The 14379-nt window shown below is 45.1% G+C and overlaps 1 protein-coding gene across 2 annotated transcripts in view; it reads right to left on the bottom strand.

Annotated features, from left to right (window-relative positions):
* Positions 1-3280, bottom strand: part of kremen1 (kringle containing transmembrane protein 1) — a 50102-nt gene extending 46822 nt beyond the window's left edge. For both annotated transcript variants that reach the window (XM_062381917.1, XM_062381918.1), the window contains exon 1: positions 3038-3280. In XM_062381917.1, coding sequence (XP_062237901.1) covers positions 3038-3116 — 79 coding nt within the window. In that variant the 5' untranslated portion in view covers positions 3117-3280. The remainder of the gene's footprint in view (positions 1-3037) is intronic.
* Positions 3281-14379: the final 11099 nt, after the last annotated feature.

Raw genomic sequence — 14379 nt, 5'->3', positions numbered from 1 at the left:
GAGGTGACCTCTGCATGTAGCAGCCTGCTCCCCCTGCTGCTGAATCAAAAGAGGATCACGTCAAAGGTGAAGCGTCGTGACAGCAACTCAGACCTCAGACCCTCGACCTTTCTGTTTCTAAAACTCGATGCATGACTTCACATAACACGTCCGTAGAGGTGCATTGTGGGTCTTTCACTCTCCCCACTGGACCCCATCATCGACTCGGCGCTGTAGGACAGGTTCAGGGGCAACAGGAAGTTGGAGAACAGAACGATTCCCTGCTCATTAACCAGCGTGGGCCCGTCCACGACGCCAAAGGCCCCTGAGCTCAGGTGGAAGAGACATCAGGTACATCATGGATGAGAGTCACCGGTTGACTCACACTGTTGAGGAAGAGGCCGTTCTCATATTACAGGTTCCATAAAGGCACTTATCTGCTTCTCCGACCAACACGTCATCTCTCACCCGCAGCTACACTCGTCCCTTTTACTCTTAGAGCCTGTGAGTGTTTATATATAGACACGTATATATTGTCTGCGCGTGCATATCACAGAACACGATTATCCCACAATGCAACATGAAGTGCCGCCGTCTGCCGTGACAGTGAGAGCACTCCAGTGGAATTGATTTCAACGCCGTGTCACAGTCGCCGGCTCCTCAGCATCAATGAGCTGCTGCGTGACCCAGCTGTGGCAGTTAAGGCAAAAAAACTCAGCCGGTGAATAATTCAAACTTTTGCACACGCCCACATTGTTACTTCTTAATTACATCACAAGACATGTCCTGGATTCTTCTGACAGAGAGGATGACGATGAGACGTGTTGAGCAGCTCTGCCTTCTGTCCCCCCTGAGGTTCCTTCACTTCTCAACACGGCTGCATCACACATCAGCTCCAAGACTTCCTTCTTTGATTCTCAGCGAGACACTCAACTTCAAGTTTCATGGAACAATGTCATCTCCTTCAACATGTGTGTTTCATTTTCCATGATATGTGTCTGTTGTGTGTTATCTGCCCAGGACATCCCGGCAGAGGAGATGCTGCATCTCAAAGAGCTGTTCCTGGTTAAGTGGAAAAGATGAATAATTCATGTATTAGGCAATATGGAAGTGTGGTGGTATTAAACTACAGTTTATTTATTTGTGCCTTATTCAAAAGGCTTTTGTCTTTTATATGTAACTGTGTATTTTGTATTTTTTGCATTTCTATACTTAATCGATTTTTGTGCAACATCTCTTACTGTATGGATTAATGAAGTTTATCTATCTATCTATCTATCTATCTATCTATCTACTTATCTATCTATCTATCTATCTATCTATCTATCTATCTATCTATCTATCTATCTATCTATCTATCTATCTATCAATCAATCTATCTATCTATCTATCTAATCTTCATTCATATGTCACCTTGACCTCCATGTATTAGTATATTTCAGTGGTCTTTGCTCCTCAGACACTTATCTCCCGTTTTACCTCCTGGGTTTTATATATATATTGATTTTATAAAGCAGTTTTTTATGTTCATTATGTTCTTCATCTCTTCGCACGTGAGCCAAATTCAATGTTGTAAAGTATGAGAGCTGCTGTATATAAACAAAGCTTATCCATACATCCATCCATCTATGAGCACTGTCCTGCAGTTACACACATTTTCTGCACATGTAAACAACTATGTGACAGTTAGAGTAGAGTTAAGTGCAGAGGAGCTTCCAGGTGGATTTCTCCTTAAGGTGTCATATTCAGTTTGACCCTTTAATTGCAGAGTCAAACATGTCAGAGAATCACGAGCATGAAACAGTCAAGGGCCCGACTTCTTATAGACGCATGAAATTATTGTTTTACTGCAGCAAACGTGCCTCTTTCTTCTCCTGCTCCAGTGTTATGAGGGGGAATACCGTCGCTTTAAATACTTTGTTAATACATAGGTACACATGGGAGTACTTACGCACTAGCCCAGATGGCGGACCCTCTAATTTCAGATGCAAGGCTATAATTAAGAGACAAAAAAATTAAAAAGGAAAGCACGAGGATTTGCTGCTGCGACATGAAACGCGGCGCAAATTACAGCGAGGAGCAGCCGAGGGTTAGTGCGGTCATCCTTATTAGATATTCACTTTAAATCTGAATATTCAGCCTCGAGGGAAAACGAAAGACTATAAGCTGTGAACTTTGAAGTTCAGCGCAAGGACTCGAGCCTCTCGCTGCGTAATGGTGTGAAGTGGATGGTGAATTACATGGATCGAATCTGATGATTGAGATGAAGGGTTTCAGGGAGGAGGAAGAGGAGGGTGGCAGATCTCTGTGTGGTTCAATTAAAGACAAACACCAGTGACTTCACAGTGTGGATGAACACGTTCTTGCCACGAAACGGTTGAACATGAGCTGAGTGGAGGAGCGTGCTGGGATGTGCCTGATGAGCCGCTGATGCAGAAGAGGTCGTTGTTGTCGTTGGAGAGTCTGGTGCGTAAAAGCTGCAGGTTTTGGGTTAAAAGCGCAACGTTTCACAAGATCAACCCGTAGTGTCACAGTGGACGTGTTTGCTGTGGGTTTTAAACCTCCCCTGCACATTTTACACTGATCCACGGTCGGTGGCGTGTTGCTGCGGGACTCCACAGGTCTGAGGACATCGCTTCGAGTCCGATGTGTTTACCCTGAAGGTGCGAAGTGAAATATCTGATCGGGCCAGTCTCCCTGCTCACGTTTGACAACAAGCCCCCCCCCCCCCCCCCCCCTTTTTTTTGTATTATCTTCGGCTGCACAATCCTGCAAATGAGACTAAAGGCAGCGTGCAGTTTGGGGAAACCGTGCTGTGCCGTGCCTCGGACCAAAGCGATGAAATATATATGAATGGAGTTAACTGCGACTGCAATGTGTGTCATGCACGACAGCTAAGAAGACAATAATCCCCCGTAGCATAAGAATCAACGTGTTTTCTGCTGCGTAAAGTGTGCGTAAAAGATCAACTCTGGAGACGCGACGCACGCAGTCACCGGGACAGATCCTCGGAGGAAGAGAAGGGAGGAAGCAGGGGGAAAAAAAGTTTGCGTCTTACCGGTTTCGAAATGGTTCAGAGCTGCGGAGGAAATAAACCCAGCGAGGAGAAGCGCGGAGGTGACGGTCCACGAATCCATGGTGAGGTTTAAAGAGTCGGGAGCGGACCTCAGGTGGACGGACGGATGCGCAGCCCGCCGGGGTGGAGGTGGTGGACCGACCGAGTCACTGACCGACTCACTGACTGACGGCCCGGGTGTGCGCAGGGAGTCCGGTGTAAAACAAGTCCCATGAACTTCCACACAGCTCCTGCAGCTACTACAGCACTGACACCACAGACACGGGACCAGATAGTAGAAAGCAGGGATCCTGTTTCCAAACCATGTGACAGGAAATAGGGGCAATAGATTCAACCTGCAGAGCTGGGGAAGCCGAGGAGGAGGAGGAGAGAGGGAGGGAGGAGAGGAAGGGAGGGTTGTGGTGCTGGTGTTGGAGGCTGGACTCTTCTGGTGCAATGAACAGCAGGTTAGAAAAAGGATAAACTGATTTGCTTTCTGTTTTATAACAACTAATATCACAGCAAACACGTATAGAAACTTCAAGAATTTGGATTTCAGAGGATAAAAACGTGACCTTTAAGCAGCATAAGCTCATCATGCATTTACTCTCAGGTCTTTTCACATTATGGGGGGGTGATGGCACATATCAGAGTTACCAGAAAGTAACACAGTTCCCTGTAGGAGCAGCACAGACTCACAATAAGTGGATTCTATGTTAGGGTCTAACTCTGAAGTGAGGTTTCCTTTAAAATTTGGTAACCCCTGGGTTATGTCACACATAATACCAAGTCCTTGGAGATAAATAATTATAAAAGCTACCTAATAAAAAGGGTTTAACAGTGAGGGAGGATCCTGGAAGAGCAGTGGAGCTGATAGATTGAGATTTAATTCAGATCTGTGAAATTTGACGTATTTCTTCGAGGGCAGAATTCAGTTTTTTGCTCCTGTTGTTAGAGCTGTGATGAAAGAAAGTAGTAATATATATAAAAAAGATATATATGTGTTTTTATACTTCTGTGTTTTAGAAAGATCCTGTGGTGGGAATGAGCAACTGTACTCATGGGTGTTTTTCTTTTTCAGAACTTGCATGAACAGATGAGCAGATAAAGTTTGAATATTAGTTCCAGACATTCACTTTGAGGCTGGTGGTGTTTCTGCATAAATGAATCTGAACAACTGACAGAAAGTGACTTCTTCACTGGACAGAAACAGGTGTATCCTCCCTGTGTCAGTGCTGCTCACCTCGCTGCACCTTCAATGTGAAACAGCGACCTCTAGTGTTCCATCGCAGTACAGCAGGAAGTCCTGAGTAGAAGTGTCCAAGCCCTGAAAAAAAAACATCCAGTGACTGAGCCTAAAAATAGAGAAACCTCAGCATGAGCTCATCACTGTGTTAGAGGACAGGCCCAACATTTATTTTGCCAAAACCGACTGGGTTGAGATGGGGTGCACTGGGAAAGCGATCAGAAGTCGTGCAGCATGACGTAGGCACTTTGGAGAAATGTAACTGTGGCCTTCAGATGCTGTCTGCTTAAAAAAAACAAATCCACTTATATCACAGGGAAAAACTGAGACTGTCTGAGAGGAAGAGAGTTATTTTAATTTATCAACACTGACAGTTTTCTGCAGCTCTAACTGAGACGTCCAAAGTTCTATGACAGCTGGGTGACAGATAGTTTTCAGTGGATTTATAATATAAGTGTTTAGAATCCAATAACAGACAGAAAATAACAATTTTTGTTACAACTTTTAGGAACTTTACTTGAAAAAAATCAAACCTTTTTATTTCACTACTGAGCTCTTACTTTGTAGATAGTAACCTTGCAGATTAAGATTTAACATTTGAAAACATGATGCATTTAAAAAATATGATATTTTTTATAGATTAAACTAAACTACTGAGTATATAAAGTAGTTTAAATGAGCTACACTGCGGTAACACTGCTGATAATGATTATGTAGTATCACAGTATGGCACCAACCCATTGCACCTAATTAATACTCATAAAGACATCATTACCTCTTTATGTCATTACTTTCAACTGGATTTTAATTTAATAATTTCCGTGTGTGTCTGATTTGTTCACTTTGATGGAGGTGACAACAAATCTGTCTAACAATTTGTCTCATCATCATTATTGTTTGATAACAAGTCCAAAGCCAAACAAAATCCATAACATATTCTCTTGTGACAAACTGGAGGCAGTGAAAGATTTTGAACGACTCCTTTGTATTGTTATTATTTACTCCGTCAACAAGATCACACAAAAACAACACAATTAATCGCTATGAAACTTGATGTGGGTCACGAAACAATCAGAGGCCGGATCCAGGATTGTTTTATCTCAGTCTTTGACATTTTTCAATATTTTCCTTGATTCCTCGGAGAATAATTCATCAATCCTGATTTTTTAGAAATCGGACAGTGGACTGATATTTACGAGTTTTGAGAAATTAGTGCAGATCCAAAATAAGAAGTGACTTTCGATGTGGGACTGTACGTGATGTGTTGATCAGACTGAGCAGAGACTGTGCCCACATGAGAAGTATCCTGAGTTGCAGACCCCCATCTCCCCTATGATGTCGTACAGTAGTGGCAGCAAGGCTCCCTTTGTCTTCTTTGTCTCTCTCTCTCTCTCTCTCTTGGTGTGTGTGCACGTGTGCGTGCGTGTGTGTGATCACATGTTGGGCGAGTACACACACGCTGCCCGGCCACATTCCTCGTGGTCGGCTGGAGTTATTGTAATTCTCTTTTTCTTTTGTTTTTGTTTCCCTCCAGATGAAACTTGGCACTTCCACACATGACATTCACACTTTGATCTCTGGCCATTTGTGAAGCTTAATTGTGTTTTAATAAGGTCACGATAATTACCTGAAGTTCCTCAGAGAACACCGTGTGCCTATCTGCTTTAAGGATGGGCGGCCGCGGTGACTGGCAGGAGGTCACGTCACAGAAAGAAGAATCCAGGGAGACGTGTTAGAAACCCTGACCTCCTGTGAAGGGGCAGATATTCAGGCCTGAATCAGAAGTCGGCCCAGATACTTTGAATTCAAGAAATTCAAGAGCCAGGACTGTGTCACGTCCTTGGTCCCTCTCTCCGGTAAACACGAGCGTCTGGCCGTGAATCTTAACGCCACATTTCTCTCCTCTGTGGGCAGAAGGAGGTTTTTGTTGCCGAAGGAGTTCACAACATCTGTGGTGTGGAGAAACGCAGCTCCATGTCCGTTTCAATCAGTTTAGGAGAGAGAGAGCAAAACTTAAAGGGACACAGATTTCCCCAAAAATTTGAATATGACTCTTTGCAGATTGTTCTGGTATTTACATTGAGTCACTGACACCTTTGCTGCCACTCCAGTGTAATGATGGAGGATGGAATGTGTTTAAGATTCTAACTGCTTATTAAAATTGACATTTAAAACTTAACAGCAGCAGCGTGTTCTTTCAAAAAAAACAACAAGCACTGGACAGATTCACTTGGTGATGACACGTGTGGTTTACAACGTCTTCTGTGATTTCTCAGATAATAAATCATGGATCTTGATAAAAGATTGTCATGTTTTAGGAGCTGTTATTAATCCGTTTCTGTGCCGATTCCAAATAAGAATCTCGTGAGTTTAAATGTGGTTTGATGGACTGTTGGGCCTTGGTGGAGGAATCAGGCTCTACTGGGTGATAATCTGGTTTTTGGAGATAATCCACAGAAGTGAGAAGTGGTCAAAGATAACAAATCTGGATTTCTCAGGATTTCACCTTCAGAGGTTTCACATCTGTTCATCTGTTTGTCACTCGGATTGTCAACAGGTTGGTCTGGATCCAGCCACAATATCTGATTGGGTCAGATCTGATATCCTTCAACATTATGAAAGGCTTTTTTATCTTTTCACCAATTTCTCTGGGAATCACTCGTGGATCTTAATGAAAAGAAGCAGACATGTCAAGTGGACTGATATTGATGAGTGTGCGCAAATTGGCGCGGCTTGATTGAATTAATTCAGAATTCAGAACCATTTTTTAAATTACACTATTGTTCTCTTTGTCTCACACAGTCATTCACTGCAGATCTTTGGGTTTATAAGTGTTGGAGGAAATAAAAATGATTGAATGATTGAAAATGAAAACCATCATAGAGCAGTTTCAATGGAACCTGGTCTCAGTCCATCGCTCTGTGGATTATGTAGAGATACTTATTTGAATAAAGATCATGATCGACTGCATGAGACAGGTTATTATTGGGTGGATGGTCGAATTAGAGCGGTAGCAGGAAATCGTGTTAAAACCTAATCATATAAAAACCAATCAACTGAACCAGTCCTTTAAAACCAGCACGTCCCAGTGGCTGGAGGAAATCTACAGTACAGTTTCTTACTGGTTTGACTGGTAAAAGGATGATGACGACCGTGTGTTTGTCTTTGACTGAGTCAGTGTTTGCTGCCGAACTCGTTTCCCTCAGTGACACACAACTCGGCTCATTACATGAAATAAAAACAAAAGACACAAACGTCTGAGTCAGGACCATTGCTCATCCGTGTGTGTGTGTGTGTGTGTGTGTGCGACCCAGCAGCAGCCTCACACACTCTGTATGATCCACATCATTAGGGGCTGCATACACAACACAACGCACATTACCGTGTCACCCTCTGACCCCGGCGAAGCTCGGCCGAAGACGACTCGCCTTGACGAACGACTGCCTCTGGCCCTATCTGTACCAGCACACCCCCTCAGTCACACACACACACACACACACAACCACACACACACACACAACACACACACAACCACACACACACACACCTGCAGGCCCCTGAGCTCCACCGTGTTCAAAGCCAAGATAAAAGACAATGTTTAGGTTGAGCCACCTGCACGTTAACCAGCAGCCACTGCACCCCCCCCCCCCCCCCCCCCCCCCGCCTCACCCCGCTGACACACACAGCCGTCATCCGTCTTGATCGTCCTCCTGGGTCTCTAATTAGGCCCCGGGCGGGCGACACCCTCCGGAATGTGTGTTGTAACATCGCTCTTTAAAGGAGAAGGAGGAGGAGGAGGAGGAGGAGAAGGAAACAGATTTAGAGGCGGAGAGGAAGACAGGACGCGTTTCTGGAAAAACACAATTAGTTCAAGGAAATCACGTATATCTCAAATCTGACGTATACAAAGACACAATCAATTTAGAGTCTCCAATTAAACCCAATCTGCATCTGGACTGTGGAGAGAAGCCAAGCATCCCCCCCCCCCCCCCCCAGCTGAAATAGGACATTTTCTTTCCATTTGGAATTGATGGTCTTCAATCGAGTGCAGAGAAGTGGTCACCACACGTATCAAACTCAACCCAGAGTCTTCTTCAAACAGAAAACAACTCCGGGGGGTTTGAACCTCGCTGAGTATATTAAGGCCAGACGCTACCACCCCCCCCCACACACACACACACAAACAAGAGTAAACCGCTGATGGGAAACGTTCGGTGAGGATCCTCACGTCGGGTGTTTGGGTCGCGTTGTTTGGACGAGAGATGAAAAGCGTCTTGACGTCATGTTTCATTTCAGAAGATTGTGGCCAAGTGAAAACAGAAAACAGTTTAGTGGTGTTAGATCTAAACAGTGACACACAACCCACGGGGGGGGGACTCAGGCCACAGGTCCCAGCAGCACATGTCTGTTTGCAGGTTTATGGTTTCGGGCTGTAAACAAGACGACCCCCCTGCACGGCCGCTGTGGAGCTGATGTTTGGCAGGTGTCCCACCACAGCTCAGTCCCAGATATGAAATGAAACTATAGTGAGAGGAAGCCGTGTCCTCCATGCAGGCGTCACACTCTCCCCTCAGAAGGCATGACAGACTCTGGAAGATCACAGAGAAACCAAAGGAAAAGAAAGTGGAGAGAGTTGAGAACTGACATCTGAGTTTGTCACATTGAGAGTTAAAGAGATATCTACGTTTACCACATTATCTAAAGTGGATGAGTTTCTTTTCCTTTCACTCCAACACCTCTTGAAGTTTATCAATCAACTTGTTACATCTCACACAGAAATGTAAAGACGTGTTTATAGTCTGTCCTCTGGTAGATGAATATGAATAACATGCAGTCGCTGCTTCTTCTCAATTAGAGCCGGGACGTGAACACTTCTCACATCTTTGACCTTGTGGGTTGAGACGAGAGAAGAGAGAACAAGCGGTAAAAAAGTATGAGGTCCTTCGATGGGTTCTTGTGATATGAGATATTTTATTTTCCCAAGCAGGTATACACACACACACACAAAGATTCAAAGTTTGTCTAGACAGTATATCTTCCTCTGGGGCCTCAGAATCGGGGCTAACTATCTTCACAACTGAGAGAAATATAGTGTCAAAAAAGCGACAGTGAATGAGTCCTCTCTTGAATTCATATTAACAGATGAGAGGACGTTGAGAGAAGCAGAGGAACAACCTGCCCCAGATTCAGTGATGGAGAAGAAACACTGCAGGTTCACTGAATATAACGATGTTCTTCATTAAGACGACTAATGACAGCCAGAGACCGGAGCAAGTCTGGCCTTGAACCAGATGTTCCACTTGTGAGTCTGTGTGTGTGGTGTCTGTGCAACATAACATGACAAGGCTACAGACAGCGTGCACACACACACACACAAACACACACACAGACACACACACAAAATCCTTAAGACGAAACCACACGTACACAGCTCAGAGATTTAATTCCTTCTTTATCGTGTCGGTGCATCCTTCAGGTTCCACAGTGCACGATAAGCAGAGAGAGAACGGGGGGGGGGGGAAACACAAACCAAGCGTGGGGGGGGAACTGTTCCTTTTGAAGTCGTCTTTCTTCCTGGAACCAGCTTTGGCGTAACGCGGCCAGCTAAGCAGATCATTAAGCGTAATGGCTGGGGGGGGATTGCGGAGCTCTATCACTGATGGTAAGAACAAAGTCCCAGATGATCTGTGGGATTCTGGGCCTGGATTCGATGGGAATTCCCATGGCTGCGTTTGTGACTTTGAAACATTTTTTGATCTGCGCTAACAGACAGGTGCTATCACCCGACTCCAGGCGAGGGAGCGACTGAGTCAGGTTTACACTCTGCCACTTGAAGGTGTACGAGGATTAAGTTTCCCCCTTTGACAGATTAGATCTCGGGACTGAAGCTTCTCCCCTGGATGGATGGATGGATGGATGAAGATGTCTCGCACTGACATGTCAAAACAAATTAACGATTTCAAATGTTTCAACAATTTCAAACAATCCCCGGCTGCAGGTGTGATGTGAGTGGAACCGATGGAAGCAGGTCTCAGGGCCGGTAGGTTGAGCTCAGTGAAAAAAGAGTTTGTGTCTGTGAGGGGCTGAACTTCTTCCAAAGGAAAAATAAACAGCCGGGACCAGAGAACAACTTTATCCTCCCCCCCCCAACCCCCCACCCCACCCGCATGAAGAAGTGCCACGATGCAAATCTTTATTTATGAGTTGCTCCGTGCATAAAAGCTCCATTTTGAAAAAGGTTTGAATCCCCTTTGAGTCGGGAAATGTTGTTTGAGGATTAACGGCACTAAAATGATTTCAAGGATGAGAATGAGCTTTTGAAAATATTTCCCCCCCCCTTCAGGCAAACAAGGGGCCAACGCTATCGAGTCTGTGTTTATGTTCTCCTCTCGCTCCTCTTTTGTCAGGGCCCTCCACTGTTTTGCATTTGAATCGCTCCAAATCGGGAAATCGCTTCCACCCAGTTCCCATGTTTATGAAAACACGGGTTTCCAGGAGCCCTGCAGTGAATTTATATTTGGTACGAGCTGGGTAGTGCGTCTCCCGCCCCTGGCAGTGTGCCCCTCCACAGGCCTTCCACGGAGGCTGGTCCCCCCCCACTTTCCACAGCGCCCACTGATTGATTTGCTCTTTAATGGCTTCCTGTGTTGGGCACGGAGGAACATCTGTATGGGCGGACTGGGCGCGCTGCGTCTGTGCTGCTCTGCTGCGCTCGTCTGTGGTGCAGTAAACTGAGGTATCTGCCTCTTCTGTGGCCCGGCAGAATGACGTGCTCCATTATAAAAAGAACTGACTGCAATGAAAAATGAGCCGTGGGTCCTGCCGGCTGCTGAGTGGATTACAGAGCCTCGGGGGATGAGGTTCAGCCTCTGATGTTGATGACTGAGAGGGGGGGGGGGGGGGGGGGGGGACACCAGTAGCCGGCCTGTGAGTGATAAAGTTATACTGAGTGTTAACGTCATGAGCAGTTTGTGTTTGCAGGGTCACTTCTGTGAGGTTCAGCTCCGGGTCGGACAGTGGACGAAGCTGAGGACAGGTCGGCAGCTCTGGTTTCAGCTTATTGAGCTCGTGAAAATGTGTTTATTATCCTTTGAATCAAAGCAATGAAGGAAATTACAGGAAATTGGAAAATGTCAACACGTCAAAACAGATTCAGGAAGACCAATAATGAGGAAATTAAAAGGTGGAAGTCATCAGCATGAGTTCATCTTTAAAATGTAGATCATATCCTTTACATATATATCAAACATAAACATGTGTTACCTCAGGTTATTTTCTGACTCCTGTCCATTTATTTGTTGGTTTGTTTATTTGCAGATTAGAAAACACAAAAACTACACAAAACTTAGTTGAGGGATGTTATGTAGACGGTAAAAAGTCTTTAAATGTTGGTTCAGATCCAGATCAGAGGGCAGATCCTGGAAATGTTCTAAGATTGGAAGGACATTTTTTTATATTTGTGTGTAATTTAGTGCAGATCTGAATTCTAATGTGGTTTCATCAGGGGGCCGTTGGGCCTTGGCAGCGGTTTGTGCTCCACTGAGCTCCATTTGGATTTTCTGTCATGAGTTAATGTTCAATCTAATTTATTTTAGGATTGTCCTCTTTGTAAACAGACACTGTTAAAATAAAGTTGCAACAAAAGCCGACTTAACTGAAATTCCCCCCCCCACACACACACACGTTAAGTGTTCACGTTGTCAGTGACACACTCAAATACAAAAGTCTGTGTCTGGGCAAACACCTTAATCCTGAAATCAATATTTATTTTCGAGCTACGCCTTCAAATTTGGAGTGAGCATCAGAAGCCGCTGCTCACCCATGAAGCATTAGGAGATAAGGGACAAAGCACAGCTGCAAAGCTGGAGTTGACATGAAACAGGAAAAGCACACCCAAAACAAAGGCCTCATCCAAAAAGCCACTTCAGAAGCCTCCCTCCATAATCCCGGGATGTAAGCGCAGATCTGAGAAATGGAAAAAGTCCCACGTGAAAGCAACAGGTTTCCACAGAGCACATTAGCATTTGCTCGTGTTTGAGTTTGACTGAACTAATTTCGCCGGGTTGTTGGGATGATAAGCAAACGTCAGAACCCCCCCCCCCACACACACACACACACACACACAGATGAAAAGCCTTTGACTTTCATCCGTACACAATGAATCAGCGTCTGACTGGGCACACAGAGCCGGCAGCACTGACACATGAAAGCAGGGAGTTTTGCACCCAGTTAGGAGATTACACAGCGAGCGAGTCCAATCTGAGCCGATGCTGCAGAGCGACCTCATAGAGCGACACGCAGGGCGGCTCAGTCCTCCTTTGTGAGGGTGTCGGGACTCGTTTCACTACCTGGTAACCACACATGTGCAGCGGGTGCATGTGAAACAAATGTCTGCTCATAAAGAACATGAATGTTTTAATGTGAAAACGGTCCCACGGGTCCCCGAGGCCTGACAGAGCGGCAGCAGCAGCGTGGGAGGGAGATGGTAACGGATACAGCATTGCACAAGCACCAGTTAGGAACCAGTGTTCACATGCGGGTAAGATCTTCAAAGCCTACCCTGTCCAGGTTATTTCAATTAGTCTCCAAGAAGAACCCCCCCCCCCCCTATCACTCCCAAGCATCAGCCACGAGGGACCCGATCCCCATGTTCCCTCTTACCGGCCCGAGGGCTTTGTTTTTGGAGAAGCGAGTCAGGTTCAAAGTGGAGAAGACGCGGTGTCCGAGGGGGCAGGCGGCTGGGCCACACGGTGGATGTCTGCTGGCTCGGAGCGGGGTTGATTCTGCAGTGTGCACACTCCAATAACAACATCATCTGAACACATGAATTTGTATAAAAAAATATTTTCAAACGTTTCACTCAGTGCTTGTTTTCAAATACCGACACGGAACACTGAAGAGAAAAGTGTGTGGATGGTTTGATACGGTGCAGAAAAGAGACTTTACCGGTTTCCACAGTCACTCAGTGAAAAGCCTCCAGTTGACTTAAGGCTGCGAACACACACAAACCAGTTCAGTCTGTGAACCGGAGGACGATCGGGTTCGCTGCACAACTGACATGAATATGAAAACATCTGGTCCCAGTTTAGACTGACTGGGAGGAAGGAGTGTTGATGGTAATGATGGTATCTCCGGGTTGTATTTATACTATTGTCTCCAGCAAACTTTGGACATTCGCTCATGCAAATCGTGAATATAAAAACAACCTTTTATTCATCTCTCCCTCGATCCTCGCCCCGTGAACTATTGACCGCAAACTGGAGCTTTAGCCAAATAAAACAAAAACGTAAAAACACGCGGCCAAGCAACCAAAGAGAGCCGAGCTAGCACCAGGTCGGGAGAAGATCGCAACTTCATATGATTTAAAAACGTGATCTTAAATTTGCTGCCGTGGGCCACGTGGTTGAAGGTTCTCAGCGTGGAGCGGTGAGATCCTCTGGTTTCTCTTCTCTGCCCCTGAAAATACAGAAGACAGAAGAATCACTCACAAATTTTAAAATACAGGAATATAAAAGATCTCAAAAGGAACCACCTCTGATGTGTTTGTGTTTCCTCATATCTCAGATTGTTATCCTCACCTTTCCAGAGCTGTTCTGGGGGGGGGGGGGGGGGGGGGAGAGGACATCCAGAGGACATGTCCTGCTGCTCGAAGGAGATTGAATAAGTGAGGTAATGGGGAACAGTTGTTAAATCAAACCTGAACCGCGGGGAAACTCTCAGTTGACCTCACATCAGGGCAACGTCAACATGGTTTTTAATAACAGCACTTTACTCTTTAAATGAATTAATGTTTTACTAACTTTGCAAATTAAACTAATTGGGGACGGTTTGGTTAACGGGGACATGAAGGTTCAAGCTCAGTGCGTAACTCTCCTGTGGTATTTGAACTGCTTTGTTTGTTTTTGACAATAGATTCATTATTCTACAGTGAAGGATTTATTAGGGACATGTTCTTCTGTAGATATGATGTTACAATGCAAATAAGGATCTCAGGTTTCAGAAGGTTCCAATCATAGAGAACATTTATAACATGGGACCAGATGAATGAATAATCTAAGTGCAAATGGAATATCGGGACTAATTCACTTGTGACATCAAG

The sequence above is a fragment of the Platichthys flesus genome, chromosome 3 (assembly GCF_949316205.1).
Source record: "Platichthys flesus chromosome 3, fPlaFle2.1, whole genome shotgun sequence".
In the NCBI taxonomy this organism is placed as follows: Eukaryota; Metazoa; Chordata; class Actinopteri; order Pleuronectiformes; family Pleuronectidae; genus Platichthys; species Platichthys flesus.
This window is presented reverse-complemented; position numbering and strand designations above follow the sequence as displayed.